This window comes from Gekko japonicus, unplaced genomic scaffold (genome assembly GCF_001447785.1).
Source record: "Gekko japonicus isolate JY-2015 unplaced genomic scaffold, Gekko_japonicus_V1.1 scaffold286, whole genome shotgun sequence".
Classification (NCBI taxonomy): domain Eukaryota; kingdom Metazoa; phylum Chordata; class Lepidosauria; order Squamata; family Gekkonidae; genus Gekko; species Gekko japonicus.
In genome coordinates, this window is record NW_015172559.1 from 801,284 (window position 1) to 814,960 (window position 13,677).

At 44.2% G+C, this 13,677-nt stretch overlaps 1 protein-coding gene across 1 annotated transcript in view; it reads left to right on the plus strand.

Annotated features, from left to right (window-relative positions):
* LOC107118842 (E3 ubiquitin-protein ligase parkin-like) overlaps nucleotides 1–13,677 on the plus strand; it is a gene marked incomplete at its 3' end in the record, with an annotated part of 451,727 nt that overhangs the window by 108,798 nt on the left and 329,252 nt on the right. Inside the window, exon 3 of the mRNA XM_015421222.1 lies at nucleotides 7,489–7,607. Within this exon, the coding sequence (XP_015276708.1) occupies nucleotides 7,489–7,607 (119 nt within the window). The remainder of the gene's footprint in view (nucleotides 1–7,488; nucleotides 7,608–13,677) is intronic.

Sequence of the window (13,677 nt, forward strand, 5' to 3'; positions counted from 1 at the left end):
CCCCTCCCCAAGCACCAAGAATACAGAGCATCACTTGCCCCACACTGAGAGTTCCTATCTATACCTTGTGGCTAAGAGCCACTGGTGGACTAGCAGCAGCACAGAAGGCCTGCCCCTAGCTCTGCATTAGCTTACTATTGTAAGGTAATCACAAATGGGAAACCATATACAAAAGATAAATACACTGTGTCACTCATCAGCCAAAAATACCAGGTGCCCTCAAGAGGTCTGGCAGTGGGGCCAGAACACCAGCAGCCCTCCCACTGTCCCCCCCAAGCACCAAGAATACAGAGCATCCCTTGCCCCAGACATAAGAGAAGCCAATGCTGGATCAGGCCAATGGCCCCTCCAGTCCAACACTCTGTTACACAGGAGGCAAAAATACCAGGGGCCATAAGGAGGTCCAGCAGTGGGGCCAGGACACCAGAGGCCCTCCCACTGTACCCCCCAAGCACCAAGAATACAGAGCATCCATTGCCTCAGACATAAGAACATAAGAGAAGCCAACGCTGGATCAGGCCAATGGCCCCTCCAGTCCAACACTGTTACACAGGGGCCAAAAATACCAGGGGCTATCAGGAAGTCCAGCAGTGGGGCCAGGAAACCAGAAGCCCTCCCACTCCCCCTCCCCCAAGCACCAAGAATACAGAGCATCCCTTGCCCCAGACATAAGAACATAAGAGAAGCCAATGCTGGATCAGGCTAATGGCCCCTCCAGTCCAACACTCTGTTACACAGGGGCCAAAAATACCAGAGGATGTACCAGGCAGGCACGGGGACGAGGGAGGGGAATGGGGGCCTCATCCGCGCTGCTTCAGGTGGCGCGGACGAGGCAGGCATGGGGACAAGGGAGGGAGGGGGGCAGACCTTGGCAGGGCCCGGGGAAGCGGAGGAGGAGGTGGGCAAACAATTTACCTTCCTTCTTCCGTGTCCTCATGGACCTGACTGAGGCCTGCTGGGAGCAGGGGGTGGGGCTTGGTCAGGTGACCACCCCGCCCCCTGTGCTCTTCACTCCCGAAGCTGCGCTCCGGAGAGCTCCGGCCCCATCCGACCCCATCCGACCACTGGTAGTTAGTAGTGTTAGTGTTTTGGTGGAATTCTGCAAACTTATTGAGAGCCAGTTTGCTGTAGTGGTTAAGTGTGCGGACTCTGATCTGGGAGAAACGGGTTTGATTCCCCACTCCTCCACTTGCACCTGCTGATGTGACCTTGGGTCAGTCACAAGCTCTGGTACAGCTGTTCCTGAAAGAGCAGTTTCCGTCAGAGTTCTCTCAGCCCCATCCACCTCACAGGGTGCCTTTTGTGGGGAGGCCATGGGCAGCTCATTTGCTCCGAGCGTTGCCAACTTATTTATGGGTGTTTTTTTTGAAGAGGATTGGATCTTGAATGAAGAAACTAACCCTTATTTCCAGAATATAATTTTCTATAGACTTTATATTGACGATCTGTTCCTGGTGATGACAGACATGGGGGTGGTGACAACTTTTGTTCAGTGGATTAACTCTATACATGGATCTATCAAGTTTACGCATACTGCCAGCCACTGTAATGTGAACTTTTTAGATACCTCTGTGTACATTAAAGATAGACGTATAGCGGTTCGCCCCTACCACAAGGTATCGGATAGAAATTCTATATTGCATTTTAATTCTTACCATGTGAACCACTTAAAGACCAACCTCCCTTATGGCCAGTTTTTAAGAGCCAAGAGAAACTCCACTGCAAACGAAGACTTTGAGATAGAGGCGGGTAGATTGTGTATTTTATTCAGAGAGAGAGGCTATCCGGAGCAGATCGTTAGCAATGCCCTGTATAGAGCTAGGCGCCGCAGCCGCCCGGATCTTTTTAGAAACAAAACGGAGTCTGACACAAACAACAAGGTGTACTGGGCAATTGAGTATACGAATAGAGCTTTTGGCATAAGGAAAATAATCCTTAAGCATTGGCATCTTCTTAATGATATTATAGCCTGCCAGACACCTCCGACTATAGGCTTTAAGAAAACCCAAAGTATTCGGGATCGGGTGGTTAGAGCTGATATCCTGAGGAATACAACACAAGACCCTGTTCTCAAGGGGCACTTTAAATGCGGCAGGTGCGCCGCGTGTCCCCTGATGTGGGAAACGGATGTTTTAGATCTTCCGGAGCTCCACTTTAAAAGAGACTTACCTCATTTATCCACATGCGCAACAAAATCCACAGTGTATTTAGTCATCTGCTGTTGTGGACTCAAATATGTTGGGCAAACCACTAGGGCTTTGCGTACTCGCATTTTGGAACACCGATCCAAATTGAAACATGAACAATTAACAGCACCCATGGTCTCTCATTTTATGGAGACTGGGCACAGTCCTAATGATTTTAAGTGTGTAACCTTAGAAATAATACGGTCTAAACCTTATACCATTACTGACACACATAAGTTGTTATTACAAAGAGAGGCATACTGGACATTTAAATTAGATACGCTGGCACCCAAGGGACTGAATGCTGCATTGGAACTTGCATGTTTTTAATAAGATCTAAGTGTTGCCTGGATCCTTCCATCTGAGGTGATCTTGTTAATTGGATATCTTGCTTATGACTGTATGCAGACTGAACCATCTTTTACTCTGCGTCTCCGGGAATGCATTTACTGTTATGAATTAACATGTAGTTAGTTGAGCCGCACTATGTACTTCGTGGATAAGGTAGCTGTCTGTACATCCTCTATGCACAGCAGTAACTTCTTAAATTAGATAAGTTGGCATCCTGATAGCACATGACCTAGAATGTACCTTAAAAATGGGAACATGTAGATGACTCATTAAGACTGTTTGTCCGATGTAAGTTTACCTTTGATACTGTATGCTGTGAGCCACTGAGGAAGCATTTGGGTAAGATTTACATGGGTCTTTATTATGCATTGAGATGTATGCTCTTTAAAATGACCACAAGATATTGAGACTTTTATAAATTGTTTTATTGTAGGATTTAGGATTTCCATTTTGTGAAGAGTAATATATGAAGACCATGGAAGATTGTATGTTAAGTCTTTGTATTATTACATACTCCACCAGAATTGTTAGTCCCTTTATCTTAGAAAAGATATTGATTCATTGTTATTCTTGCATAGGAGATTTTGACAAAGAATTGTATCGAAACGAACGGTGTTACTCGAGAGGTTCGTAATCTGCTCGTCTCCACGCCACTATTGTGTTGGTTTGGCACTTCGATGCTGGAAACAAGAATTAAAACAACATGAGAGCATCACAAGTTTAAGTGCTTATATTATTGTCATTTATTTGTATGCACGTTTGCAGCAATTTTCCATTACTTGTTACTCCTTATTGCTGTACCCCTTGTGTTATTGTATATCTGGCTTGCAGGGAAAGGCAGGAGCGGGGCTGCTCACTTGGGCGGGGGTGTGCAGGGGTGCCCCTGACTTATTTAAAGGCCCACCAGATTTAAAAAGTCCTGGCTCCGGGCCTGCTGTGGGGGGGAGGACCAGTGAGTTGTGAGATGAGGGCACACAGGGAGAAGGGACTCCTGCTTTTCCCATACCCAAAACGATGATGTTGGGGACATTATGGAGCCCAGGAAAACAGTGTGGAGGGAAGGCAGGAGCCTTTCTTCCCCCATGCCACAGTGCCACACTGAATTGGGCCCTTATGGCACTGTGAAAAGTTTTCACCAGGAATTCTCACCTACAAATGCCCGCGAGTCCCTGTGCAGACTCGTGGACACATTATTTTCTAAATTGGCCATCAAAGCACTAGCCAGAAAATATACTGATTAGTTGCCAAGAGCTGATAATTCAAGCCTAAGATTTCTAATTGTTTGAGTGTCACCAAGGAGGTACAGTCCTACTGTAGTACTCATAGCTACTTCTGATATCAAACTGAACTGGGTTTTACTCAATTTTCCAGTGCAAATGATTTCATCACGGGGCAGGGGAGATGCCGCTCTGTGGGAATACACTCTGAAACTGAATACTGGAAGTTCAGGTTTTGTATGGTACTGCTCTTTTTATGAGTAAAATGTGAAAAAAAATCTTCATGTCTTCCTATCCCTTTTCAGCAGGCCTTCACCTAATGGTTATTGACCAAGAAGGAAGTTTCTTTATCCCTTGCACAAAGTTCCTTGAATTAAAGAACTTGGGTCGGGGCTGTTTGAGTTGTGACACTATGAATCATCTTCCTTCTGACACTTGACCTTGTAGGCCATGCACAGCAAATACAAGCTTTTTTTTTTTAATGTTCTTTACATTGCCTGATCATGGTCTTACTGGGTTTTGTTTGTTTGTTTGTTTGTTTTTGGCGAATGCAAGGTGGTGGACATGTGGCTTGCCGCACATGAACTTTATCAGGTCTTTGCCTTTCTAAAGTTTGTGGACTGCTGATCTGTGTGATAAAGGAGGCCTTTAAATTGAAAATGACATCTTAGAGATACAGAACCTATTTAAAATAAAGACACAAACACTTTGTTTGTTTGTTTGTTTAGTGAATTCATATGCTGCCTCTCCAGACTTACATTTCCATCAAAAGGGCATTGCTAAATACATGTTTGCTGAAGAGCTGCTATACTGTGGGTTGGGGACCTGAGCTTATTCCTCTGCATGGCAGTGGTTATACCTCTGGAGCTTTGCTCAGGAAGTAGATTGATCTTCACTGTCATGTCATTTAGTGCCTTCCTCTTCAACGGCAGTATCAACTGTCTGTCGTCTCCAACAGAAAAGAACGGGATGAGTTCAGTGAGGACTGTATGCTTGCCATGGTCCATAACAATGCTGCCTACTTGATCACACAAGCACACCTTGAATATTTTATTGATCAGGCCTCCTCTGTAGGCCCCTTTCGGTCTCAGGACCAGCTACTGTGGTGGAGAGGCCATGGTCCAGTGGCACAGCATCTGCTTTGCATTCAGGAAGTCCCAGACTCAATTCCTGACATCCCTGGTTAAAAGGATCAGGTACTGGGTGAGACCCTGGAAAGTAACAATATGAGGTCAACTTGTGGATAAATGTCCTATTCCATTTCCTTTTCTTTACTCTTTTTTGAGGGTGAGGGGTTCAGTCATTAATAAGAACATAAGAGACGCCAATGTTGGATCAGGCCAAAGGCCCATCCAGTCCAACACTCTGTGTCACACAGTGGCCAGAAATACCAGGTGCCATCAGGAGGTCCACCATTGGGGCCAGGACATTAGAAGCCCTCCCACTGTTGACCCCCCCCCAAGCACCAAGAATACAGAGCATCACTTGCCCCAGAGCCCGTATCTATACCTTGTGGCTAATAGCCACTGATGGACCTCTGCTCCATATGCTTATCTAATTCCCTTTTGAAGCCGTCCATGCTTATAGCCGCCACCACTTCCTGTGGCAGTGAATTCCATGTGTTAATCACTCTTTGGGTGAAGAAGTACTTCCTTTTATCCGCTCTATTCTGCTCTCTGCTCCATTCTGCTCTCTGCTCCTGGAACAGCTTACCATTTTCTATTCTCTAAGCCATTTCTCCTGAAATGTGACATCGAAACTTTCCTCCGCAAACCTTTCTTGAATCACTACAGTCTCATTTTTTATGTGCTTTGTATGAGCAGTTAACCCACCTCTACCTTATCCAAACTGTCATTTGTCCCCTCTTCACCTTCTTTTTCTGCCTAAGATTGTAAACTCTGTTGTCCGAGACAATCTTGCTGTCATGTTTTATACAGTTCTGAAGATAACTATACCAAATAAATATGTAGCAATAGTTCTTAGACTACTCATCTACAGGAAACCTCTGTACTTCCCACCATGTAGTCTAGGGATGATATTGTCAGGGGCTGGGAAGTACTCTTATTCAAAGCCTCCCTTCAGCTTTGCCATGGCTTGACAATGCATACGAATGAATAGATGATAAAGGTGGCAGAATGACTCATTTACCAGCCATTAACAGGGTGGAAGGAGGCTTAATCCTCAATCCAAGTACAGCATAGGTCTAAGAGACCATGAAAGGCAGCATTTAAAAAAAATAATCTTTGGATCATAGATAAATACCTTATATCAACCAACTGCCCAGAGTCCCCAGGAAATCTAAATATACTCCATATGCTTCTGTCACCTCAGACCAACTTAGAAAGTAGATTTGGCGAATTTGGCAAAGTGTGGTGTCACTGCTCCCCTGATTACCTGGGGTGGTACCACAGCTTTTGGTGACGGTTGTTGCCTTGGGGCTATGGCTTTGCTTGTCTCCTTCCTTCTAATCTGATCAACACATATTGAGCTGAGTCATCTTGGACTTACGTTTAGTAATTGATTGAGCACCACTGTTTTAATGTTGGATGTTTTTATTCTGTATTATATGTTTTCATTATGGCTCGGTTTTACCTTGCCCTTGTGAGCCGCCCTGAGCCCACTGGGGAGGGTGGGATATAAATATGAAAAATAAATAAATAAAAACAAAATATATATTATGGAAGCAGAGTACTTCTAGGGCTTACTGTCAAAGAATTATTCCCTAAAGGTGGCAGGTTAGGCATGAGCAAACAGCAAAAGGCTGGGCGAGGGGATGAATCCTCACAACCTCAGGGTAACTAGCTACCACCAATCCCTTTAACTAACCCTTCAGCCAAGAGGCCAAGGGAAATCTCCTGCCCTACTGGGTCTTAATCAAGAAGTCAGCCTTGCAAGGTGGGACAGAAGCAAGCTGAGTTTCACAAAATAATTACTCTGGTAGCTGTAGCCAATGAAGTGCTAAAGTACTGGATTCAGATTGATGCTCCAAAACCAAGATTACCACAAAATATAATTAATAAGGGTTATTAAAGGCATGTGCAGAGATATGCACTATAAGAGCAGTAAACGGCAAAAATAAAATAATAAAAGTTAAATATCTAACCTAAAGCACTTTTACAAGTATTGGTTCTCTACATGATGTTCCTGGTGTGATGATGTCACGTCCACATGACATCATCATGCCTCCACCCCACTCCTGGGAAGCTCCCACCCCCTGCTGGCAGAAAAGGACCAGGGATCCTTGTGCTAACAGGATGGAATGTGTAGGTGAATCTCCCTTGTGTTTCCTGGCCTTGAAACCTCCAGGCCCTATGACTTCACTAGCACTTGTGTCAGACTCCCATCTTCTCCACATCTTGCTCTCTGAAACTCACTGGGAGGGAAGTGTCAATTCTACATGTTAGGGTAGATTGCCTGTCTAAGCTACATATGTGTCTGTGAAGATGTGAAGGATGTGAGAGGAGGTTATTGTGTGTGGGAGATAATAGAGGTAATGCTCCAAGAGATACTCTACCTCCCTGTTACAGAGAATAAAGCAGAATATATTTCAATCATCTGGGTATACGGATACCTGTCTTAAATGGTTGTTACCTTGTGAAGCTTCATTCTAGGATTCTGCTTGAGGAATGTGCTCTTGAATTTGTTCTTCAGAGTTCTTGTTTTTCTTCACTCTCAAACACCACACGTTCTTGCTAATAATATATACATTTTTACTTGTTCTTCTTTCTCAACAGATACTGCTAGTTACAGCAATTTCTATGTTTACTGTAAAAGTTCCTGCCAGGCTGTTACACATGGAAAACTGCGGGTCCGGTGCAAATCGTGCAAGCAAGGCACACTGACTTTGGCAAGGGTAGGCAAACATTTGATTACTGTAAAATAATATTGACTGGAAGAATCTTTAAAACTTTGAATTCACTTTGATACTAGAACTAGAGGAAATCACAATGGTGAAAATGATGATGACCAAGGTCTTGTTATATGGCAAGCAAAATAAGTGAACAGATAAATGGTATGGAAGTGTGCTATCCATTCATTTGCTTATGAACAGGGAAACTTTGAGTAGGAACATAATTGAGTAGGAACATAATTATGAACAGGGAAACTTTGAGTAGGAACATAATTTCCATGAAATTAGAAGTTCTAAGGGTAATGCTATCTGGATTTGGTGAAAGAGCACTGGGACTTGGTAAGGTTTTGGAAAGTTTCTCCCTTTAAAAAAAAAAAAAAGAGATAAGAGCAGAGGGAAAAAAGGAAAAAAGACATTCCTACAAAGCAGCTGTTACCACATGTGTTCCCTTTCACATGCATTCTCAGATACCTGTGGACTTTCTAACTTGGGTTCAAGACATTCTCCCAGAACTGCAACCAGTGTTAGGAATTTGTGCTTTGCCCTTCCACAATCTGGCTAGTTTGGAAAACTGACACTTGCCAATTAGGGGGAATCTTTACCTGGATAGCATACAAGCAAGCTCAAAGTGCCTCTAATAGGCTACCAGTAACCATGAAACAACTAGATCTTTTCCAGAGCTAGGTTTAGAATTTATTGAGGGAAATATAGGGGTACAGGAATTGGAAAGGTATTCAAGCATAAGAACATGAAAGTGTTGTGTTCAGGAGGACATGTATGTAAAGAGTTTCATGAGAGGAGAGAGAGTCAAAGAAAGCCAGGCCTCTGGCTGAGTGAAAATTCTGTAGCAGAAATTGGCAGAGACTGGCCATGAAGGAGGAGTTGGGGATCCTCGGTATTCCGCACACATGGCAAAAGTATTGGGCTTTTCCCTCTCACCTGGGCTGCTGTGCACAGTGTGCCAAGCCTGGCCAGTCATTCTGTTCACATGCTTACATAAGTGGGCACGTTTGGTGAGCAGCCCGATGGCTTTCCACGGGCTCCTGTGCCTGTGGGCACCTTCCCTGGGCTGCCTGCAAGTGGGAAGCTGCTCGACTGGGCTTGGGGAAGTGGGGCCAAAGAGGTTCGGCCTGCCGCACATGAACAGACAGCCATCTTTCCAGCAGCCTGGGTGGCAGGCGCAGGAGCCCAATGTGCTCGGGCTGGAAGAGGAGGAGGCAGAAGTAGGCAGTGAATCCTGACCATGTGCCTTGGCCAGGGACAGAAGGCAGGCCCCTTATGGTTGCCAACTCTGGGCTGGGCAATCCATGGAGATCTGGGGGAAGACCCTGGGGAGGGCCCATGTTTGGGGAAGGCAGGGACCTCAGTGTGTGTGTGGGGGGGTATAATGCTCTAATATAGGCCCTTCCAGTCCTCATTTGGACCAGTTTTCTCCCTGTTGCTTGCAGGCCGGATAAGAGCCCTGGAAGAGCCACTTCTGGCCTTCAGGCCACGTGCTAGACATGTCTGGTTTAGATGGTCCAGAAAATGTGTAAAAAACTTTAGGCAGCATTTCCAAAGGAAATAGTAAAAAGATTTTCTGGTTCCAGAAGAGAAGAGTGGAGTTGGCAGCCTCTGAGCCAGCAGAGGGGTGAGACTGCACAATTTTGGCTGGCAGAACAGTGATAGTTATAGGAGCCAGCACAACAGAATACCAAAGAAATAATTGTAAAGTCCAGGATTTCAGAGTGAATCCAGGATGAAACTCTGGGACCAATTTCACACAAGAGCTGTGCTGCGGCCGCGCCTCTCTTTGCCCTGCTTCTATCGGTCAATTTCCCACTCGAAGCCATGCGGCCACATTTTGACCCGCAGCTTCCCCTGATTTTCCCCGCGGTTTCATGATCCTGTTTTTTGAGGATCATGAAACCGCAGGGAAAATTGGGCGCAGCCGTGGGTCAAAATGCAGCCGCACGGCTTCAAGTGGGAAATTGACCAATAGAAGTGGGGCAAAGGGAGGCGTGACCACGGCACAGCTCTTGTGTGAAATCGGTCTCTGTGTTACCTGACTTTGACTGAATTAGGAAGGGGGGCTTCCCAGAAATGTAACGAAAGGTGACAGCATCTAGGCAGGGTGGACAAAAGGTCTAGCAAGGTGGATGCTTAACCCATGCCTGCAGGTTGGTAAAAGACATTCAGACAAGATCAGTAAAAGCAATCAAGCCCACCTAGCTGATTGATAGTAATTAGATTTTGTACTCAGGAAGACTTTTCCTTGCTAATGAAATTACATTGATAGATTTGGTGAGTGCAAGCCCCTGTGGTGATATCAGGGCAGACGTGCTGATGTCCCATCAGTGAATCAATCTCCCACCCAAAGTTTGGTCACTCATTAGAATAGCCTGAGGAGAGTCTTGACCTCACCTTCCCCAAAGCATGGCATGACTAGCTCCTAAAATGGTTGCCAAAGGGAATTTAACCAAGATACAGCACGCATCTGGGAAGGGGTCCCTGGCAACACAGCAGATCTATTACCCACATCAGATCCTCAGAAAACAGAAGTCTTCCACCTCATTGGGACGAGTCATTATCACCTGCTCCAAGTTCTCATTCAAGAACAGAGCTTCCACTGAGGAATGTTTTGTCATGAGTCACCTGGTTGATCATTTTAAACCGAACCCGTAGAGTGCAGTTGGACAGCAATTTCATATCATGGCTTGGATTCGCTGGTAATACAAGAGATTTCTGTCAACACAGCAGGACATCTGCCCCAGTCTTGCTATAGTCCCAAATATTGCTCCTAGGAAACACAGGGCTCCCATTGAAGTACAAGGGGAGAATCTGCAAAAATCATTTGCATTCATGGAAATCCTCTGCTGGATCCAAGCCTGGTGTACTGGTGGTTTGCTTGTAACTGGTCATGATTTTGATGCTTGCAGGCTATTGTATCTTTATTTGGATGAGCTTTGGAGAGGGGTCATATGGGACTAGGTTTTCATTTGTTTTGTTGTTTTTAATCCTATCATTTATAAAATACAATAAAACAGTGTTTTTAAAATACTTTGCAGAGGAGTTAACAAAATTAGCCTGTAGCATCAGTCCATAGGCTGCAATGTTATGTGCACTTACTAGGGAGAAACCGCTAAACCCAGTGTCACTGACTCACCGTAAATATACTTAGGAAGTACTGTAGTAAATTAGCAATCCTATGCACATCTATTTGGGAGTAAATTTGGTTGTTTTAGGGGCTGCAGTGGCTCAGAAGTTAAGACACTGAGTTGCAGACTGGAAGGTTGGTAGTTCGGCAGTTCGAGACCCGAGTGTACCGCATGACAGAGTGAGCTCCCTTCTCTGGCACCAGCCCCTGTCAACCTAGCAGTTCGAAAGCAAGAAATTGCAAGTAGATAAATAGGTACTGCTTCAGTGGGAAGGTAACAGCGTGTGCCTCGGCATCCAGTCATGCCGGCCACATGACCACGGAGAAGTCTTCAGACAGCGCTGGCTCTTCAGCTTGGAAATGGAGATGAGCACCACCCCCTAGAGTTGGATTAGACTGGCTTTCAAGCAAGACTGGCCTAAACTGCTAGACTGGCCTAAAAGCAAGGGATACCTTTACCTTTATGGTTGTTTTGGGCAGCTCAGTTTATTTCAGTGGAACTTCATCTCAAGTGAGTGTGCATATTTTCCTTACCTCTCTGACATGGTAAGGCAGAGACTTTTATAACAATGAAGACCACCAGTCTGGGACAGCAGATGCAATAAATGGGCATTGGGTGACATTTCTAGAATCTGAACAGTACATGGATTTCTGGCAAACTGGCAACTTTAGCTGTATTCTCATCATCACTCTCAGTAAAGCTTCATGTACTGTTCTCCACAACTGTGTCTCGTAAGTTGAATCCCCCCCCCTCAGCAAAAAGAATAATATCTCATTAGAGCTTTGGCAATGTAAAATTTTGCTGTTTGCACTCAGAATTAATGGAGCGGGAGCCACTGTGAGGCTCACCAACGTAGAAGCTATATTTCAATTCTGTGCATAAAGGTAAAACGGAAAGATGCAGTGTACATTGATTTTCTGTTTTCCTCATAGTTTTCATTGACTGTTTCAACTTTTGTATATGTTTCAGTAATTAGATGTTTCCACAACATCTAATACATCTATGGATTTACTGCAATCCTTGTTATCGGTCTGTTGTTCTGCCCAAAACATTCTGTTCAGCAGTTTTAACACTATATTGGTTTGATTTACTTTGAAATTGGCATATGATTCCCTAATTTTCTATGAGCAGTGAAGCTGGTTGTTCTCAATTTCTACATGCAAATATCTCATCATGTGAAAGGAATCTCTAATGCGCCGTTTGTCTTCTTTGCCACGTTATTCTACTGGGTATTGACTTCAGAGGTTTAAACTACATGGCAGCTGGAGTGAGGGTGGTTGATGTTTGGAGACCTGATCAAGGGGAAATGGATGGAGTAATGCCAATGCTTTTTTTATCAGGTATATCCCCATCTCTGAATTCCTGTTTTTCTTTGTCCTTGAATCTCTCATAGCCATTGCACATTTCACTGCAGCTATGGAGTGGGACAGCTATGGAACACTGATGGCCATCTTACTCTGTGCCATGTAGCATTGTGTCAGGACATCTTTATCTTTAAACACCCCCCTCCCAGCTGAAAACTTTTTATCCATGAGTGGATTCCACATAGTTGTGAGAACATTTAAATGGCTAGACAATATGTGTGAAGCCAGCTGAACCAATCAGGTAAAAGAATGGTTCTCAGTGCTCTGCTATACATCTCATTCTTATTCAGAACTGAACATACAAGGCCACAGACAATGCAATGCTGCACTTTATAAGGTGGTCTAAAGGCAGTTTTCCACAGGGCTTAAAGTAATGTGATAGAGGCTTTCTTACCTGTGGTGTGCACACTCATCCTGCTATTGTTTCTGGTCAAACAGGTTTTGGAGGTTTTTGTTCTCTTCCAAAAATCTGCCAAATTTGTGGGCTATGTATGACAGTAGGACAAAGAAAATCTCTTATACGTCTTTTTTATAGTATTATCTGTCTCCAACCACAGTGAAAAATTTCTGTAGAGCTGTGGCTGCAAAATGAATCCTGCTCAGTTTACAAAGTAGGAGTATAACTATTTCATCCACTGCTGGCTGGTGTCTAGCCATGCAGTTAAGAAAACTTAAGTGCTCTTAACTTTTCTTAAGAAGGGAATGTGGTCTTCACCAATATCACTTTCCTGCTGCAGCCCCCTGAAATTTTTTGCCAGGGGGTGGGAGAGTCAGTAGATAGGGAATTAGTAGAAATCAGCACCCCATTTTGAGAAAACAGCAGAGCCCTTGGTTTTTGGAATGTAATTAGATACAGGCTGTGGTTTTTAATAACTTTACTTATTCCTTTTGATAAATGACTGTGATGCACTGTCAGTGGTTAATGCCTAACAGAGTCTGAGACCAATCTCTGAGTGACAGGCTGTTTGAATGGAATTCTGTTCAGAGAGTCAGTTAAGGAATGACAGTTGGGAACTGACTGGAAAGGTGGCTAAGAGAGTGAGTAGATCAAGAAGGATTCTCATTCAAGCAAAAAAGGGAAATAGCTTCTAGTAAAGAGAAGTGATCCCTGCACATTTAAGAAGGGAAATAGAAGAGTCATCCCTGGTTTGTGTATGAAGAAGGGGTTTGGGAACCTGGTTGTATATAACTGCCTTATAAACTTTATGTATCGGTGAAACTCAGAACCTGTGCTTGAGTGTTTAAGCAGAAGCTGAAAAGAAATCCTCTCTCCTCAAAGTTGTAAAGACATTGGTGAATAGTAGAAACATTTACTTGTTGGCAACAAATTACCTGGTGGTTGTGCAAATACAAAGTTACCTCAGTTTTATGATCTGTTTACCTCATACATCCTACACCTGATTCCATCTGACCTTTTCTCCTCCAAGTTAAATAAAATGTTTTGTTTATTTTGAACTTTTGTGTGCCATTTCAAAAGCAGAATGTAAGATGATCTCATCTCTTTCCTCAGTTCCCTGTGCTGGGCCAGCCTCTCTCTCTCTCTCTCTCTCTCTCTCTCTCTCTCTATCTATC